The sequence below is a fragment of the Stomoxys calcitrans genome, chromosome 1 (genome assembly GCF_963082655.1).
Source record: "Stomoxys calcitrans chromosome 1, idStoCalc2.1, whole genome shotgun sequence".
Lineage (NCBI taxonomy): Eukaryota > Metazoa > Arthropoda > Insecta > Diptera > Muscidae > Stomoxys > Stomoxys calcitrans.
The window spans coordinates 1067421-1088482 of record NC_081552.1 but is presented as its reverse complement, the minus strand read 5'-3'; the positions used below and the strand labels follow the sequence as shown (position 1 = coordinate 1088482).

The window sequence follows — 21062 nt, the reverse complement described above, 5'->3', positions numbered from 1 at the left end:
GGGGCCATAAAAGGCGCAGTTATTGTCCGATGTCACCGAAATTTGGGACAGTGTGATGTGTTAAGCCCTTTGACATCCTTCTTCAATTTGGATCAGATCGGTCCAGGTTTGGATATAGCTGCCATATAGACCGATCTCTCGATTTAATGTTTTGGGCCCATAAAAGGCGCATTTATTGTCCGATGGTGCCGAAATTAGGGACTGACAGTTAAGTTACGCCCCTCCACAAATTTCTGCAATTTGGTCTAGATCGATCAAGATTTGCATATAGCTGCCATAGAGACCGATATCTCGATTTAAAGCCTTGGCCCCAAAAAAGGCGCATTTATAACCCGATTTCACTGAAATTTGATACAGTGACTTATGTTAGGCTTTTCGACATCCATGTTGTATATGGTTTAGATCGGTTTGGAGTTGGAGTGGGGTTTGTGGGTGGAGGTTTTTGGGACGCTTTAATATATGTTCCTTATAGGATCGAAAATGAATATTTCGACGTGTTGCGAAGAGAATGACCAAATCAATATACGAGGTCTGATCAAAAAGTAACCGTTACGATAATTTTTTTCAAAAAGTACTTATTTATTAATCAATAACTATCTTTTCCCCTCCAAATAAATCCCCTCAATTTCCAATTTTTTCACTTTTTTGCAATCCTCCTAACACTTTTGAAACGCGCTTTTTGGTTACACAAATCTTAATACAATTTTATTGATCCGACCAAACACGACTAACAGTTTTGTCTGTCAAAAACAAACTGGATATCCAACAAGGATGAACGAGTGACCGGTTTACATGGGAGCTTTATCAGGTTATAGACCGATTTGGACCGTACTAGGCACAGTTGTTGAAAGACGTAGCAGAACCCCGCATGCAAAATTTCTGCCAAATCGGACAAAAATGGCGACTTCCAGGGGCTCAAGAAGTCAAATCGGAAGGCCGGTTTATATGGGAGCTACATCAGGTAATAGACCGATTTGGACCGTACTTAGCACTGTTGTTGGAAGTTATAACAGGACACTATGTACAAAATTTCAGCCAAATCGGACAAAAATGGCGACTTCCAGGGGCTCAAGATGGCAGATCAGTTTATATGGGACCTATATCAATATTAGCCATCAAGTGGCTAACCTAACGCGTTCGACCGCTATCGTCATTACGACAGACGGACACAAGGCTAGATCGACTCAGAACTTCGAGACGATCAAGAACATGTATACTTGATGGGGTCTTAGACGAATATTTCGAGGTGTTACAAACGGAATGACTAGATTAGTATACCCCCTCCTATGGTGGTGGGTATAAAAAGGAAGTTTGTGCGGAATTTACTCTTGGATATGTTCCTTAATGGGTTGTTGCAATTTTGTTTGAATTGTTTTTTTTTGCACTTGTTTAGAAAATCCTTCTCTTGTATTTTTAATTCTCTCCCGTTTAGTCCCGCGTGTATTAAAACTCAAAATTATTTTCTTTCAAAGATTCGTTAAAATGCTGTATGCATTCCTTGTTGGGCAGATATGATGAGGCGGAATTTAGTGGCTTGGTTATTGCTTTTCATAAGCACTTCCGGTTGTTCATCGCAGTCACGAACCAGTCAAGAACTTTATGGCAATAAAACCAAAAGGTAAGTAGAGCAAATAAAATGTGTTGGCGCATTTCGCATATTTCCTATAGGGGAGAGCTTCGAACATGTGGTCTGTTAACAACAGAAGTCGCATATAGACAACACCAAAAAGCTCTTTGTATGCAGACAATGGGCGTGTTTTATTTAATTGTTAGCTTTCTTCTGATATAGCATACAAGCAAATGTTGTTCGCACTCTCGAAGAGAAACAATTGCAAACCTGCTTACACGACTTATGATGTGCTCCTTTTTCTCTTTCTCTTCTCTTGCAGGAGCATTAAATGTATTCCCATGATAAAATATTTCGAGGTGGAGTTGGAGGAAGACTTGATTAAGTCTGGCGAAGGTTTGGGCATTACCGGCGACCATGTTAAACTGGGCCAATGGAATGTCGATAGAAGTCTCGAAATGAAGCGACGACGCCGCAACCCCCAGAAATGGTACATAAAAATACCAATGTGTTCGGCAGTGCGGATATACCATCGTTTCTTCATATACTACAAGGACTCGAGGGGATCGAAACGAATTCGCCAGTGGGAGGGGCAGCAGCATGCACGTGTACTCGAGGCCTACGAGAGGTATCGCAAACAAGGTTCGCCCAAGTTCGGAGAGGCCCATCCCATGGCTGTTGGTGGGGGTATACAGATGGAGAGGGGATGGCTGCGTGGGGAGTATATAGTGCAAATGAAATTCGTGTGGCCCCAGCACATACGATTCACATCATTCTCGCATTTCATAAGGAACCTGAGGTACAGCATCAAATTGGAGACATTTGTGGGCAGCGAAGCACAGCGTTTCAATTCGGCAGCATACGTCTCAGATATCGAAATTGAAGTGGCTCGCTTCCCAAACAAAAGGACGCTCCTGCGACCTCAATCCGATGGGGGGGAGCAGTATAAGCCCGGTCAAATATTGGTATTCCATATTACCATACCCATGGGCATTAAGTGCCTGCACATGCTGACAATCAATTCCAGAGAGGGCGAACGCTTAGGAGAAGCCACCATTGCGGCGTCGTTGCTAGAAGCCAGCGAAGGCATATTGGAGTTGCCAATCTACGACCCGCGAGCTAAACAACGGGTGGGATGGTTGACACTGCCTTATGTTAAAATCGAACCGCTACCAATTGCTGCTGACTTAACTCTTAGATCGAGTTTTCATCGATACTGGCCGGCGAATTGGCCCACTCTAGATATGGGCCATAGGGGTATGGGCAAGAGTTTCTTCTATCACTCGGCCCGGGCGTTGGAGAATACAATTAAAAGTTTCTTAAAGGCGGAAAGATTAAACAGTGACATGATTGAGCTCGATGTCCAACTGACCAAGGACTATGTGCCAATAGTCTTCAATGACTGCGGATTTTACACCGCCACCCAGGGGAGCAAAGTTTCTGCTTATGATTTGTACTACGAATATATCAATGATCTTACCTATGGCGAGCTGCGTCAGCGACGAGTTTTCGTCTATTTGAACGGAGCAATGGTAGAGTTGTCCCACTTGAATTCCCTCGATGTGCCTGAGACCGAGGTGATATTTCCCCGCTTGGAGGATGTGTTCAAACATCTGCCTTTGTCATTGGGCATAATGGTAGAAGTGAAATGGCCGCAACTGCTCAGCAGTGGATCTTTGGAGTACGTCCAGACGTTAGACAAAAATCGCTATATCGACGTCATCTTAATGACTAGCATGCAGCACGGATGTGGACGTGCTTTAGTCTTTAGCAGTTTTGATGCCGACATCTGCAGCATGGTACGCTTTAAGCAGCATGCATTCCCAGTCGTTCTATTGACAGTGGGGGAGAGAAGTCCTTGGGAGTCATATGCGGACCTTCGCACCCATACCTTGATAAGTGCCACAAGCTTTGTGCACTCATCGGAAATACTGGGTATCTCGATTTATGCGGGCGAATTGGAACATTCCGTTACGGACATCGATATATCCTTCCAACATCAGCAGGCTCTCTTTGTGTGGGGCGATCAATTGAACAACTCCGCCATATTGGACAATTTTAGGGAGTTGGAAGTTGCTGGTCTAATATATGACCACATCGATGATCATCTACCGCAGAGGCTAAAACGCTTCCCTTTCTTTGAAGCGCCAGAAATGCAGTTGATCTTTCGGCGTCAGTGTATTGTGGCAGGCAATGTGAGTGTGGGCGAAGGCCCCCCCGACACACATTCTCCATTCTGGCCTCGGGTGCGTAGTTTAGATGAGCTGTAAAGACAATGAAGACTAAACAATAAAAAAAAACAAATAAACTTCTATAACTGTTGCTTGAAGTTCTCCAAGAATAATTTCATACTCAAAGTCATTTCATACTCAAGCTAACTCTCCTTCGAGAGGATTTATAAGTTATCTCCTCAATTCTAGAGTTGACTTTCCGACTCTGGAGTTTCCTTTGGTCGAATATTTTTGTGCCCACCATCAATGGATGGGGGTATATTCATTTTGTCATTCCGTTTACAATACATCGTAATATTCATTTCCGACCCTTGATCAGCGTAAAAATCTAAGATGATCTTGATATGTCCATCCGTCTGTCCGTCTATCTGTTGAAATCACCCTACAGTCTTTAAAAATAGAGATATGGAGCTGAAACTTTGCTCAGATTCTTAGCAAGTTATGTTCGAAGATGGGCTATATCGGACTATATCTTGATATAGCCCCCATATAGACCGATCGGTCGATTTAGGGTCTTAGGCCCATAAAAGCCACATTTATTATCCGATTTTGCTGAAATTTGTGGCAGTGAGTTGTGTTAGGCCCTTCGACATCCTTCGTCAATTTGGCCCAGATCGGTCCAGATTTGGATATAGGTGCCATATAGAAATTTTTTCTATAAAAAATTTGTCTCGAATTTTTTCTATAAATTTAAAAAATTAATTAAAATTTTTTCTATAAAAAATTTGTCTCGAAATTTTTTCAATAAAAAATTTGTCGTGAAATTTTTTCTATAAAAAATTTGTCGCGAAATTTTTTCTATAAAAAATTTGTCGCGAAATTTTTTCTATAAAAAATTTGTCGCGAAATTTTTTCTATTAAAAATGTGTCTCGAAATTTTTTCTATAAAAAATTTGTCGCGAAATTTTTTCTATAAAAAATTTGTCGCGAAATTTCTATAAAAAATTTGTCTCGAAATTTTTTCTATAAAAAATTTGTCTCGAAATTTTTTCTATAAAAAATTTGTCTCGAAATTTTTTCTATAAAAAATTTGTCTCGAAATTTTTTCTATAAAAAATTTGTCTCGAAATTTTTTCTATAAAAAATTTGTCTCGAATTTTTTTCTTTAAAAAATTTGTCTCGAAATTTTTTCTATAAAAAATTTGTCTCGAAATTTTTTCTATAAAAAATTTGTCTCGAAATTTTTTCTATAAAAAATTTTTCTCGAAATTTTTTCTATAAAAAATTTGTCTCGAAATTTTTTCTATAAAAAATTTGTCTCGAAAAGTTTTTCTATAAAAAATTTGTCTCGAAATTTTTTCTATAAAAAATTTGTCTCGAAATTTTTTCTATAAAAAATTTGTCTCGAAATTTTTTCTATAAAAAATTTGTCTCGAAATTTTTTCTATAAAAAATTTGTCTCGAAATTTTTTCTATAAAAAATTTGTCTCGAAATTTTTTCTATAAAAAATTTGTCTCGAAATTTTTTCTATAAAAAATTTGTCTCGAAATTTTTTCTATAAAAAATTTGTCTCGAAATTTTTTCTATAAAAAATTTGTCTCGAAATTTTTTCTATAAAAAATTTGTCTCGAAATTTTTTCTATAAAAAATTTGTCTCGAAATTTTTTCTATAAAAAATTTGTCTCGAAATTTTTTCTATAAAAAATTTGTCTCGAAATTTTTTCTATAAAAAATTTGTCTCGAAATTTTTTCTATAAAAAATTTGTCTCGAAATTTTTTCTATAAAAAATTTGTCTCGAAATTTTTTCTATAAAAAATTTGTCTCGAAATTTTTTCTATAAAAAATTTGTCTCGAAATTTTTTCTATAAAAAATTTGTCTCGAAATTTTTTCTATAAAAAATTTGTCTCGAAATTTTTTCTATAAAAAATTTGTCTCGAAATTTTTTCTATAAAAAATTTGTCTCAAAATTTTTTCTACAAAAAATTTGTCTCGAAATTTTTTCTATAAAAAATTGGTCTCAAAATTTTTTCTATAAAAAATTTGTCTCGAAATTTTTTCTATAAAAAATTTGTTACGGAGTTTTCTTCTATGACTCCTACGATTTGTACAGACTGTGATCGAAATTTTAAATTTAAGCTATTTTTAATCTGGCGATCAAGCTGCTTCCTCATCAGAAGGCCATCTGTGCCGGATGGGGTAAAGTCCTTAGTTGCTATTTCTAGCGCAGAAATGACGTTTTACTTTTTTTCATCTTGTGCCAGCAGTTGACTTTAAGCAAAAGGAAATCCTAAGTAGCCTGGATATCCGCATTTAGTTTTAAGTTTTGTTAATTTGATTAAATATTTTGTTGACTAATTCGTCCACCCCATATTCTTGAGGAAGGCTAATCTATCTAATTCACTTACCCACACACACACACACACACATACACGCATGTATGTATGCACATGCTGATACAAATGGATTTATTTTTGTTTATTTTTATTTGGAGCGTTATCAAGAGAAAACATTACAAAAGCGGCATTTAAAGAAATAAATTACAAGTGTCTATCTTAATGGGTATTGTTATCAAGCGGAGGATTGGACCGGAGGTAAGTGTGGTGCGGGGGGTGTTGTTGTTTTTGAAACGCGACTCAAGTGACAAAGGAAAATAATCCCCAAAAGTTTAATCCTGCAGGCGCCGTTAGCTGCAGTGCTGCCATTACAAGCACTCAGCGTTGAAAACATCGATGTAGTCACCCGAAACGCAAGCATTTCCAATGGAGCCCAACGCCTGGCAAATACCAGGTATTTTGCTGGATACTTCAATGGAACAGCGCCTGAGGGGCGCGGAGGAGACGGGCGTGGCGTGCACTGCCTTGTGGGTGTGATGATGTTTTGCGTGTTTGTGCTGCGACTGCTGAATGGCGCCGTGGTGGTAGTTGAAATGTTCCGGGTGATGCTGATGGACGCCGTGTTGATCCATCCATTTCGGTATGCCCATCCGAGCGTTGGATTCCTCATCGGAGTAGTCCGTTTCCTCACCGCCAGAACCTTTGGTTGTCACGTCAAATTCCTCCTCCACATTGGGTGGCATTTCCACAGACGCCTCGTTCTGAGTGGGGTATACAATGGGACGCGGATAATCCATTGATTTGGGAATATTGTTGAGGCCTTCGTGTAGTAACTCCAGAGGCATTTCGAGGGCACTCAATCGGTTAAATGAGGTGAGTAATTGCAAAAGTACGATGAAGCTCAGCATTGCAGTTGGCAAAGTATGACGAGAATGTGTGTGCGAATGTAGGCTGGTGTGTTTGTGCGTGTGTTTGTTATGCCCACAAAGCACCCCACTGTGTGATGTTACCAACAACCAACTTACGGTACTTCAATTGTCAACTTCCGTTTCCGTTTGATGCTGCGCTTGCAATCGTTGCCTACAAATAAATGCTACTCCAGTGCTTATGCCCTATGGCTTTTTATAGCCCCCCAGCGATGTATGAGCATATTCGCTTAATGAAGCTACTCACTTGAAAATCTGCAATCTCTGACGCCATTACTAGGGAAATCTATGGTATAGCAGATGAAGCCCCTGAACCAATGGGTCAGAGACGGACACAGCACAGGAAAATACGTAAATGTATTCAATAGGGCGTATCACAACATCAAATTGGTGGTGTTCCTATGTAGAACAAGGATATTGAAAAGTCGCAAAACAAATCGTATTAAGGTCGGCCGGGTCGAATCTTATCCGCGGTCAACCATAGATGGAATTCTTAACGAATTTTGGACGACACCGTATATACAGAACAGAAAGAGCTTACAGTAATACCTCGATAGTCGTCGTGATTGGTTCTAAAAAATTCCGACCTAAATCGAATTGAATTGAAATGACCCAGAGTTGAAATAACAGAAAGATTTTCTTGGCAAACATTTTTTATTGCTCTAGAGATTTTACACTTGTATACATTAGCGGTCTAATGTATATGTACATTAGCGGACGGACAGACATGGCTAGATCGACTCAGAACGACGAGGCGATCAAGCATGTGTATACTTTATTGGGTCATGGACGAGTATTTCGAGGTGTTACAAACGGAATGACTTGATTAGTATACCCCCATCCTATGGTGGTGGGTATAAAAATATAGGCAACAAATATTTAAATATTTCTTCGGGTTGTTATTAAGGTTCTTATGGCGCCGTAAGTAGTTGGGTAACCCTTTCATGTAATTACTGCTCTTCAACATGGGGAAGGCTTGCAACAAACTTTTTTGGGGGAACTTGGGATACATTTTTTTGGAATAACTAACTTTCAACTTTTTCTCCTACCTAAAGTTTCCGAGAGTTTTTTAATAAGACCTGAATGCAATAAATTTATGTTTTTATTCCCCTGGAGTAGAGCTGGGAAACTATCGATATTCGAAATACCCGATATTTTTCAAGAAAATATCTTTGTGTAAAAAACAAGAAATGAAAACGAGTTCCAAGGAATATAGACAAGTTGACCGGCGAACCGTCATGCAAGCTTCCTAGGAAAAGTTATAAGTGGGCCGTCTGCCTGAAGGAACTCAGAGGCGAATCAGACTTTACCAGACACATACTGCTGGGACGCCGTGATTTTTGCGGCAACTGCTATCGCCAGGAAGTTAACCTAAAGAACCACATAACATCGGCCCAAAAAAGGATCAATGAATCTGCATGTAAAGAGTGTCCAAAACCATTGCTCTCAAGCAAAGAAATATTTTAATGCCTATAGCAATTGAAGTTGAACCTGCACATGATGAGCCACCATCAGGACGCCTCCAAGCAGTTCAAATGTGAGAAATGTTCGTCGCGTTTTTCTACTCCGTCAAACTTGAAAGCTCACATGCAGGAACATGAAACCCGGATTACTTTTGTGAAATATGCAGAGGGTTGTACATTTGAGTTTGCATATCATCGAAAGGCAGTTCCAGTGCTAGGTTAGAAAAGCGAAAGCGAAATTATGAAACATTCATTCAAGGACTAAGTACGAGTATATTCCCCTTTGATGCCAGTCATTTGTTTTCCAGAGTGTTATAAGATTACATGTACGGAAGCCTACTGGAAAAAAGACCTTCAATTGTTTGCTGTTCAAAGATTATGAAGTGGGTCTATCGATAGATTATGAAGTGGGTCTATAAAAATTTGGTATTCAAATTTCGTGTGGGAAAACCTACCAAACATATATTTAGACCAATCACGACAATATGGGACTCAAATGAATGGTATTTAGAATAAGAAAACGTATCTGATATCCAATTGTCGGACCAAGGATTAGGGGGACTACCCCAACCCCCAAAACACCCCTAAGTCGGACTTATTTACTGACCATGGCAATAAGGGACTCAAATGAAAGGTATTTGCGAGTAGAATACGAAGCTGATATCCAAATGTGGGACCACGTTTCTGGGGGGTCCACCCCTTCCCCAAAAGACCCCCCAAACAGGACTTATTTATTGACCATGGGAATATGGGGCTTAAATAAAAGGTATTTGAGTGTAGAATTCGAATCTGATATCCAAATATGGAACCAATTGTTTAGGGGATCGCCTCTCTCCAAAAACATCCACCAAAGAGGACAAATTTACGACCATAGCACTAAGGGACTCAAATGAAAGGTCTTTGGGAGTAAAGCACGAATTTGATATTAATATTCGGGAAAGTGTCTATGGGCCCACAAAACCACCCAAATAGGAAGTATCTGCTGACTATTGCAATATGAGGCTCAAATTAGAGTGTGTTTAGAGTAAAACACGAATCCGATATATATTTTCAAGGCCAACTCACTGAGTGGCCGCCCATCCCCCCAAAGCACCCCCCAAGCTGGTCATGTTTGCCGACTATGGAAATATGGGGCTCAAATTAAAGGTATTTGGGAGTAGACATCGTATCTGATATCAACATTAGGGACCAACTGTCTAGGGGACGTCCTACCATCATAACAACCCCCAAATAGGATGTATTTGCTCACCAAGACAATTTGGATCTTAAAGAGAGTGGAACTAGATTTTTGTAGTTTTTGGGGCCAATACCCCAAACCGGACATATTTGCTGACTTTTGCAATAAGGAGTTTAAATGAGACTAGAAAACGAATGTGATATCCAATTTTGAGGCCAATGGTAATATGGGGTTCAAATATATGAGAATAGAGCATGTTGCTGATATATTTTTCGGGCTTAGTATTTGGGGGACCACCCCAATCCCCAAAACACCCCTAAATCGGCCATATTTACCGACCATGTCAATGTGGAGATTAAATGAAAGGTATTGGGGGGGTAGAGCAAGAATTGATACCCACTTTCGGGACCAATTTTTTGGGGGTCAACCCCTTTCCCAAAATACCCCACAAACAGCAATTTTTTAGTGACCATCGCAAAATGGGGCTCAAATAAAGGTACTTGGGAGTAGAAAATGAATTTGATATCCAAATTTAGGACCATGTATTACGGGAATCACCGCTTCCCCAAAACACCCCGCAAAGGGTAAAAAATTTTCGACCATGCCAATATGTGGTGTTTAAGATTAGAAAACGAATGGAGTACACCTTACATCCAAACTTAAATTCGTAGACCAATAAAGATCATATGGGATTCGGACAAAGGCACTTATATTGTTAAACAATTAGTCAACATGCTAAGATTGGGGCTTGTATAGATGGTCTTTGAATTTTGGATACAGACGGGAGAGCGGTTCACAATTAGCTGTATCAGGTTACAGCTCCAGTGCTCTAACAACACCCACTGTGTCAAGGTTCGGCGAAATCGGGTAATAAATGTGAGTGTTGGGGGACCCTTAAAAAAGTGATCGGAAAATAAGGGTGCTTGATGAAAAGTTAGTCCGACATAGCCCATCTTTGATGTTATCCTGATTATGGTAAAAACTTTGTGATGGAAGGACATGTGTAGATTGTTTTACAAGAATCAAGAGCACATAACTAATTTTAAGGTTCGGAAATGGATATTTCGATGTGTTACAAACGGCATGACAAAATTAAAAACGGGACTAAAATGAAAAGGGGCAGCACTACTATGGTGGCACAGGGTTTCTACTTGTTTTTGCAGAGGCTTTTTGAGATATATATTGCTGAATGTATCACAAAACTAACTTTTAAAAATCTCTTCATATCCATTGTCAATGTGGTCCAATGTACAGGAACCACGGAATTCAATATCGAATTCACATTACTGTTGCCCACAATTGTATTAAAAAAGAATCCTTACAGCCGTAGGTTACATATGTTTCCATCCATAATGTCGGTGATGCAACTGATGTAAAGTATATTAGAGGGGTCAACAACAAAGCAGAACTACGCTCTTAAAATGTATTAAAGGACATGTAGCCTTTGGCATTTTCCATGATGGCAAGGGTTGCCATAGAAAATACAATAGAGCTAATGGTAGATTTTGGTAGATAAGCAAACCATTCACTCATTCTCATGGTCAAATTAGCTCGGCGCACTTCTCCGTGGGAGAAATAACGCACCAATTCGGAGTCCAGCTGACTAACTTTAAAATTACCAAAAAAAAAAGCAAATGCCACCAAACCAGAGATTCAGATGCAGCCAACACACTACTAGATGACATCTATGAAGAAGTGAAGCTCTTAATCGAATCGTTCGTTAGGCTGGGCTACCAACTGACTAATTGGCTATTGTGCGGCAATGAAACCTCATACTTGCCTTCTGCCTAAACATACAGCTTTTTCCCCCTCCAATAATGGATGTTTCACTAGAATATTTCAATTTCTGGAGGGAAAATATAAATTTTTTATTAGACATCTTTTTAACGATAGCGCGAAACTTTGGCGAGAATACTTTTAGAAAAAATATTTGATCCTAGATCCTTCCAGAAAAAAGAAAAATAAATCGTAAATCGGTTATTATTTTTCCTTTGGCAAAACTATTCCTGACATGCCTCATTACACGGTAACCCATTCTATGTCACACATTTGTAATTGTTAGTTTGTTTCAAATTAAATGGAAATGGGCACGGAAACGCTGAATGAATGGAGTGCGTAATAGTTATGAGTTTCCATTTATTTGTCCAACACGGGATCGTTAACGATACATGGTGAAATTTTATACATGTCCTCATGACTATGTCATTTTGTGCCATATGCAAGTTTGCAATTTGCAATTTGTATGTTTGAAATGGGTTCAATCATGTCATCCATTCACACTCTACGCTCAGCAGAGGCGAGAAGAAGGTTTAAACTTTTGTTGAATCTTTTTGGAAATTTTCTATGATAACTCCTAAAAAAGTCACTAGCATTTGCGTCATCAGCCCAAATGTCTGGGGGGGCAAAACTCCCTTTAGGAAGTTTTGTCCAAAACAACGGAGTTTTTAAAATTCTGGGGGTGCCTAGCCCACCCCCCAAAGGCCTTTCTGCGCTTATGGTCTGGTGGCCCGATCAGTGTTGGCAATATTGGGAATTTCTCCCCAAATTGGAGATTTATTGTCGGAAATAGGAACAAAATTTTTGACTTGGTGATTTTTGGGGAGGAATTTTCGGTGAAAATTTTTTACTTCACTATTTCTAATTGTAATTTTTTCATTAATGTGTAGATAACATAAATCCCAACAGTTAAAAGCAAGTATATGGTGGAAATCACGATAAATCGGCTATTATATATCGCACACTAATAAAAGGGTATCGTATTATGTGGTAACAAATTTACCTAAAATTGCTATACAGTTTTGCTTAACTATGGGACCATGTGCTATTTTCAAATAAATTGCAATTAGTTCATAAACTCAAAGTGGGTATGGAAATTTCCTAAACATTTTTCTTTATAACCATTTTGTCACTTTACCAGTGTGCAGGTTGTTGTGTTCTATTTTTCGTCTGCTTGATTCAGTTTAGTGTTGAGATCCAGGAATTCTGCGACTAAGATGGGGTGCGTCCAGAGGGATCTGGGTCTGAGTCGAGTGGGTCTGGCTAGGCAGTAAAACAGGTGACATGTATCGTGTGGTCCTTGGTCACAATCTGGACATATATCTTGCACGTCGGCATCAATCCTTGCTCTGTAGGAGTTGAGACGACTGCATCTGCAGGAACATAATTGAGCCAGAACTACTCTGGATAGCGGAGGGGTGGTCGATTTCTTCAGATGCAATGGGAGGCGGTCGTTCTCCAAGGACAATATTCACCCGGTAGTTATTCACCGCATCTGCTACCGTGTCTGCATAAATGTTGTTCAGAGGTTCTCTCTTGTAGCGCTTAACCTCACGCTCTAGATCTTGTAGATCTACCTTAAGGCTTGTGGGCGGTGGATATCTATCGACGAGATGATGATTAGGATGGTATCTGCGCCCAAAAGGTATTGCTTGGACAGCAGGTAGGTATGTCTTCGCAGTGGTAGGATCTTTTTCTCCTGATGGAGGTGGTCCACATGAGAACTGAGAAGACAGTCCGTCGCAGTTCGGTGGGCGGCATTCTGACAGATCTGGCGCTGCATAACTTACCACAGACCGGCCAATTGCTTTGTACGTGGTTAACAAGTGCTGCTGGCAAGTGACTTGAGGACCTTGTTTCTACTTTCGACTTTATCGCAAATTGCTGTGGCATGTGGAGAGAATGTGTAAGAGCTGTCAAATGTGACGTCAAGTATTTTGGGACACTTGATGTCGGAATCATTTCTCCATCGACCATCACCGTCAGCTCGGCATTCATAAACAATGTGGTTGAAGATTTGGTGGAAGATATCTTCAGATTTCTTGCAGCGAAATATGAGGCAAGTTCGTTGAGGTAGACGTTCAACCTATCGCATATGTCAACAATGGGTGGGAGGCCTGATACCTTAATCGTACAATCGTCCGCATATGATACGATCTCTATGCCGTATGGAGGGGGTGGAATAGAGGAAACGTAGAGGTTAAACAGTATCGGAGATATCACCCCGCCTTGGGGAACACCCTGTTTCATTTTATGGTGCTTCGACTACTTATCCCTATATTCCATAAATGACTGGCGACCACACAGATAAGGGACGTGTTGGCGTTGTCGGATTGAAGCCACGGCAAATGTGTGCGGTGATGGCATGCAAAGCAGTTGTTGTGCTATGCAGTCTTTGAAAACTATGTTGATGCTCTGCGAATGAAAATTCTTCTACGAGGCTCGGGATCAGTATTGCCTCAAGCGCCTTTGCTACTGGTGAGAGAAGGGAGATCGGTCTGTACGACTCCCTTAAACTCGGGTCCTTTCTGCCCATTTTCCAGACATCGGGAGCTATTAGAGTGTTGAAAGACAGATTGAAGACAGTAGTTAGGTACTCAAATCCAGATTCTTCAACATAAATGTAGAGATTCCGTCGGGGCCCAACGCCTTGGAAGATTTGGCGCCACGGATGACATTCGTAACTTCGCACACGGTAAATTGTGATGGCTGTTCATCGGCTCGGAGACCACGAATACGGCGAATGGCTCTCCTCCTTGCCCTGTCTCTCTCGGGATGCACAATAAATTGACGGTTGAACAACCTGGCGCATCTCTTGGGATCAGTTACGGTTACGTTGCCAAAAGTGACTGAGGTCCTGTCATCCCGTTTACCGGGGTTCGAGAGTGACTTAACAGTAGACCACAGCTTGCCTAAACCGGTGCCTAAGTTACATTGCTCCAAGTGCTCCAGCCACAATTTCCGCCTATGTTCGTTGACTGCCCTGTTTATTTGCAGATTCAGCTCGCTGATTTTGGGGATAGTTGGGCAGTACAATGAATCCCAACACTGCTTGCGTTGGGAAATTGGGCCACCCTTGGGGTATTCGAACGGCTGGTACAAAGCGAGCGGCTGCTGTGTTAATGATGTCTCGGAATTTCCTATCGGCAACTAGCACATCCGAGAGGGGTGTCAATTCACTGAAGCGGCGATTGATTGACTGATTGATAAATGTCCGGCGCTCAGAGGTTATCAAGTCGGGTGGTCGGTCGATGGTGAGAATTATGGGGGGATGGTCCGACCGCAAAGAGATGACGGCTTGCCAGGATAAGTCAGGGAATGGACCGGCGGTATGTACACATTTTATAGCTCTATCTCGGCAATACCGGACCTGACTGCTATCCCCATGCACTCCATGTGGGGGTCACTAGCCCCAGGAGCAGGCGAGATGGGTCTATATCGCACGAAATGGTGTATCACGAAGGCCAGCTGTGCCAGCTGCAGGTGTTGGTCAGCTTTGTCTCCTCGATCGCTGCACCAATATGTTCTTCCGACACATAAAATTCACAATATTGTCAATCTTGCCACGGAGACCGTTATAATTCAATTGCAAATTTGATACACTTCCCGGCACTGGCCTGGCAATATTGGGACTTGGACGCTGCTGTTGCCTATATTGCCGCACGGGAGAGGTCGGGGGGTCACCTAGTCCGACAACTAGGACGCAGCAGGCGACGACGATGACGCTTGTGATCCACTGCTGTCTATGTTTGCACAGTACCTTGCAACATTTTCAGTATGACTAAACTCCCGTAGTGATGTAAGGCTAGACCGGTTATACCTCATCGACCGATGATGGAGGCGGTTCTGGCAAACCGAACAGAAACAGGGCCCGGGGTTCTTTTCAATCCCGGCTCGGACCAGAAGCATGCGAAGAAGGCACTCTGGGATGTGCCTTACTGTCAAACATCTTCAGTTTGGTCTATAATTTAACCATGAATCGTCTTACAAACGAATAACCGGCTCGGACCAGAAGCATGCGAAGAAGGCACTCTGGGATGTGCCTTACTGTCAAACATCTTCAGTTTGGTCTATAATTTAACCATGAATCGTCTTACAAACGAATAACGCTTGCAAATTATTGAATTTTATTATCAAAATGTGTGCTCTGTTGAGAAAGATCATCGCGCGCTTCTTCCATTTTATGATCAGTTTAATCGACCCACTGAAGCGGCTTTTTGGCTATTGTGACTGAATTTCGCACTGTCAACACGCTTACGTAGAGTGCGAAGTGCACGCAGTAAATATCGCAGCTAGTGTTAATGATGACCAACAATTATCGATTCGTCGCCGTTAGCAGCAATTGGGCCTGTGTTACTCAACAACGTGAAAAATTTTGCGGAAGGATTTAGGTGTGAAGCCTTTCAAAATACAGCTGGTGCAAGAATTGAAGCCGAACGACCTACCGCAACGCAGAATTTTTGGTGAATGGGATCTCGGAAAGTTGGCCGAAGATCCACTTTTTTATCGAAAAATAAGCAGAATTTCCGATTTTGGAGTGAAGATCAGCCCGAAGCATTGCAAGAGCTGCCAATGTATGTAGAAAAAGTCACAGTTTGGTGCGGTTTATGGGCTGGTGGCATCATTGGACCGTACTTCTTCAAAGATGATGCGAATCGTAACGTAACTGTGAATGGTGAGGGCTATCGTGAGATAATATCCAACTTTTTTGCCCAAAATGCAAGAGCTTGACTTGCATGACATGTGGTTTCAACAAGACTGTGCCACATGCCACACGTCACGCGTAACAATGGACTTATTATAGAGGCGAGTTCGATGCAGAACGTGAAATAAAATGTCACATTCGGCATCGGTCAATTGACCTCCTAAATCATGTGATTTAACGCCTTTAGACGATTTTGTGGGGCTATGTTCTCATGTCTCATGTCTATACAGACAAGCCCGCTTCAATTGACGCATTGGAATTGACAACATTGAATCGTGTGATTTAACGCCTTTAGACTATTTTGTGGGGCTATGTTCTCATGTCTCATGTCTATACAGACAAGCCCGCTTCAATTGACGCATTGACAACATTGAAGCATTTATTCGTGAGATACCGGTCGAAATGTTGGCAAAATTGGCCCATTGGAGGCGCAGTCACGGTCAACGTCTGTCTGTCGAAAGCACGCTAACTTCCGAAGGAGTAAAGCTAGCCGCTTGAAATTTTACACAAATACTTCCTATTAGTGTAGGTCGGTTGGTTTTGTAAGTGGGCCATATCGGTCCATGTTTTGATATAGCTGCCATATAAACCGATCTTGGGTCTTGACTTCTTGAGCCTCTAGAGTGCGCAATTCTTATCCGATTGGAATGAAATTTCGCACGACGTGTTATGTTGTGATATCCAACAACTGTGCCAAGTATGATTTAAATCGGTCCATAACCTGATATAGCTGCCATATAAACCGATCTGGGGTCTTGACTTCTTGAGCCTCTAGAGTGCGCAATTCTTATCCGATTGGAATGAAATTTTGCACGACGTGCTTTGTTACGATATCCAATAACTGTGCCAAGTATGGTTCAAATCAGTCCATAACCTTATATAGCTGTCATATAAACCGATCTTGGGTCTTGACTTCTTGAGCTTCTAGAGGGCGCAATTCTTATCCAATTTGAATGAATTTTGGCACGTAGTATTTTGTTATGCTATCCAACAACTGTGCCAAATATGGTTCAAATCGGTTTATATAGTTGTCATATAAACAGATGTGGGGACTTGACTTCTTGAGCTTCTAGAGGGCGCAGTTCCTATCCGATTTGGCTGAAATTTCGCAAGACGTTTTTTATTGTTACTTTCAACAACTATGTCAAATAAAGTACAAGTCGGTTCATAACCTGATATAGCTGCCATATAAACCGCTCTGGGATCTTGACTTCTTGAACCTCTAGAGGTCGCAATTATTATCCGATTTGCCTGAAACTTTGTACGACAAATCCTCTCATGACTATCAACATACATGTTTATTATGGTCTGAATCTGTCCATAGCCCGATACAGCTCCCATATAAATCGATCTCTCTATTCCCAATTCTTATTCGAATTGGCTGACATTTTAAACAGGTCTCCAACATATAATTTAATTGTTGTCCAAACCGGACCATATCTTGATCTCGCTCTAATAGCAGGGCAAATCTTTTTGCCTAAGAAGATATGCCGGGAAAAGAACTCGACAAATGCGATCCATGGTGGAGGGTATATAAGATTCGGCCCGGCCGAACTTAGCACGCTTTTACTTGTTTTTTTTTGAAAAACTTTCCTATAGCTTTTACAAAGTCACCCTTTACAAATTTCTTTTCATGCAGAAAGACGTTAGAATGAACCAAATATATGCTTCGCTTCTATCATAAACAGACACAAACTGGCGTGGGTTAACAAACAAATACCAAGAAAAATTGAAAGTGTTTTTAATTTCGAGTTTTACCATCACTTTTGGACTTTTAAATCGTCCGTTGGAATCGAATCGAAAGACATACAAGAACTTAAGCCATGAACAAAGTACAATGATACCAGAAGTTAACCGAAATTTTGGACTTTCCAGTGAAAAGGTGAATGCGAGGTTGTGATAAATGCTTTGCTTCTAGCTCTGTGGGACCATTGCGTGACTTGGGATTCGATATCGATTTTAGTTCATTTTTAGTTACATGACTTCTTCATTCACAAGGTTGTCGCTAACAGTGTTACCTACCAATTCAACCAATTTAACGCCAATATATACTGCAATACATTTTTGCTCCAACAAATGCTACAAGCGAAGGACAAACTACAAAAAAGGCTGTCTGCCATAGAATCAATGGAGAAAGCACAAAGAGCAGAAAAAGCAACGACGACTTCAAAGTGATGTAAATTTAGCAAATGGCCCAACTTTCATGTGTCCATATTTTGGCCAGTGTCCAATGTTAAGGTGGCATAAGTTTTTCTTTTGTGCACACCACTAAAGTTCTAATGCTAAAAATGTGACATGGTATCGCTGGGTTGATGACTGGGTTGACTTGTGGTTGGCAGGGTATCCGGAATACATGCGTACATATGTATCTCATTAGGACTTATAAATATTGATGAGGTTGTGCTTAAGGATTTACAGTCACACAAATAGGCAGATATTCAATGGAAATAACCAATGCTCACCACTCTACACATGCGAGCGGGCGTCCTTTGAGAGATGCTACTTGCCTTGCCTCGGATTTCGCATTCACATCAAATCCTTCCGTTTGCAATGGTACTAATGCCAAATTAGATTTTTCTAATGCCGTTTGGCCAATGTTGTTCCAAGTCGAATTTTGCCTCACACACTTCCCCACTCAGAGAACTTCAAGTGATTATGTGGGTCCTGGGGGGCGAATCACATGCGTGGAGCCGAATTAATGGCCTACGTTCTTTTTTTTCCACTCATAATTGAATTGACACAATAAATTGGAATCAGCGACCTTACTCACAACTAACGACTTAACGTGGAGAAGTGGAAAATTGGCAATCTCGTGTTTTTGTCGCTTTTAATTAAAATTGTGCCCCGGCCCAAATAAAAGAACAATCGTTCACTCGCTCATTCGCTCATCCAGAGCTCAGTGCTCGCAGTGGCGTTTCGGCGGCAACGATGAGCCATCGATTCGAAAACAGAAGCGCTAAAAAGGATCTTCCACTCAGACAAACCTCCACACAAGTTACACGCAAGCACATTAACCAACCAACAAACACCGGCACACAAAGCCTAACGCACACCCAAACCCAACGCGTGGCAGCAGAGGCAGTTGGTTATACGACAGGTTAAATTAGGCTGAAAAGTGTTAAACAAACACGTTTGTCAGTTACAACCTCGACTAATTGTAATGCCCGTAAACCGCCGACGAAGTGACACATACGCGCCCACACTTGCCCAACTATCCACGTACACACTTTAATGGTCTCAAACAACAGAAACGATGATGGAAAAAGGTTTCCAAACCCAACAGCCCTAGTTCGAGAGCTAATTTTCATCGAAAAATAAATGCACCAACCCCTGAGGACTGGATGGAATCATGTGTTGACATCGTAAACAACACCTTGTTTGTAGCTAGGGCTAATTTGAAAAAGCTATCATTTTAAGCATTTTATTTCGTTGATTATTTATTTGAATGTAGATGTTTAAATTTTTCTCTTTATACCCTCCACCGTAGAGTAACACCTCGAAATAGTCGTCTAAGACCCCATAAAGTATGCGTGTTCTTGATAGTCATGACATTTTAGGTCGATCTAGCCATGTCCCTCCGTATTGTTGTCGAAAGCTCGCTAACTTTCGAAGGAGTAAAGATAGCCGCTTGAAATTTTCGGTCGGTTTTGTAGATGGGCCATATCGGTCCATGTTCTGATATAGCTGCCATATAAACCGATCTTGGATTTTGACTTCTTGAGCCACTGGTGGGCGCACTTTTTATCCGCTTTGGCTGAAATGCACCTGGTGTTTTGTTACTGTGACTTCCAACAACTGTGCTAAGTATGGTCCGAATCGGTTCATAACCTGATATAGCTGCCATATAAACGGATTTCGGATCTTGATTTCTTGAGTCGCTAGAGGGCCCAATTATTCCCCATTTGGCTGAAATTTTGCACGAAGTGTTTTGTTATGACTTGCAACAACTGTGCCAAGGATGGTCCAAATCGGTTCATAACCTGATATAGCCGATCTCCCAATTATACTTCTTGAGCCTATATAGAGGGCGCAATTCTTATCCGCCCTCGACTGTCGCAGATTTCTTAACGAGATGGCTGAACAGTTCAAAATTCACCTGTTCCCGGGAGATATCCCAGGGAATTGTAACGAGGACGAGCTTGTGAGACTAGGAACTACCTTACACATTCCAGGGATACTGCAATCTGTGGGTATGTCTCTAGCGACACGTAATCTAAGTTTTCAGAACCAGGCCCGAAGGACAACGAATGATAGATGGTCACAAAGAGGGGGCAGTGAGTATTCCAAAACTATGTGGCCTATTCTAGACTTGAAGGTCAACTGATTTACTGTCATACGTCTCAGTCATTGTGTGTGTCATGACAGGCCACTGTCTAATCGTAAAACATGCTGACAGACTGAAGGTTTCCAGCAACGACTTTTGCAGAAGCTGTGAGGACATCGAAGAAGAGGAGACTATAGAACACCTTCTGTGTGTGTGTTCCGCACTAGCAGTCAAAAGACGTTCTCATTTCTTTGAGAACCTGTCTGATTTAGCGGATGTGAACATTCGCAAGTTATTGGGCGATCTGGATGGTTCAATCTTCTTCTGTTCCTGTTGTATCACAATGGACGAAAGCGTCTGAGTCTGATGGCGGACTGCTACTTAAACCTAACCTTGCTGAACATTTGCACAATGACATTCACTTTGGTCTCCAATAGCCAAACCAATTATGGCCCCAATCAGATATAACTCCAATAGCATAGCAATTCTTATCCATTATCATTTGTTTCCCCCTAAAGAGATATCGGGCAAGAAACTGGACAATTGCGATCCATGGTGGAGGGTATATAAGATTCGGTCCGGCCGAATTTGGCACGCTTTTACTTGTTTAATTTATGGTTATCAGTCTTTGTACTATCTGACACTGCACGGAAGCTGGACATTGAAAAGCTGCAAAT

The 21062-nt window shown here is 41.0% G+C and overlaps 2 protein-coding genes across 2 annotated transcripts; one reads left to right on the top strand and one right to left on the bottom strand.

Annotated features, from left to right (window-relative positions):
- The first annotated feature begins 471 nt into the window (after positions 1-471).
- Positions 472-3911, top strand: LOC106096143 (glycerophosphocholine phosphodiesterase GPCPD1). The gene is made up of 2 exons (XM_013263733.2): positions 472-1618; positions 1890-3911. Exons 1-2 carry the CDS (start codon positions 1512-1514, stop codon positions 3835-3837), a joined length of 2055 nt encoding a protein of 684 aa, XP_013119187.2. The 5' UTR covers positions 472-1511; the 3' UTR covers positions 3838-3911.
- A 2294-nt stretch (positions 3912-6205) lies between these two features.
- Positions 6206-7171, bottom strand: LOC106096152 (uncharacterized). The gene has a single exon (XM_013263739.2). It carries the CDS (start codon positions 6980-6982, stop codon positions 6443-6445), a length of 540 nt encoding a protein of 179 aa, XP_013119193.1. The 5' UTR covers positions 6983-7171; the 3' UTR covers positions 6206-6442.
- Positions 7172-21062: the final 13891 nt, after the last annotated feature.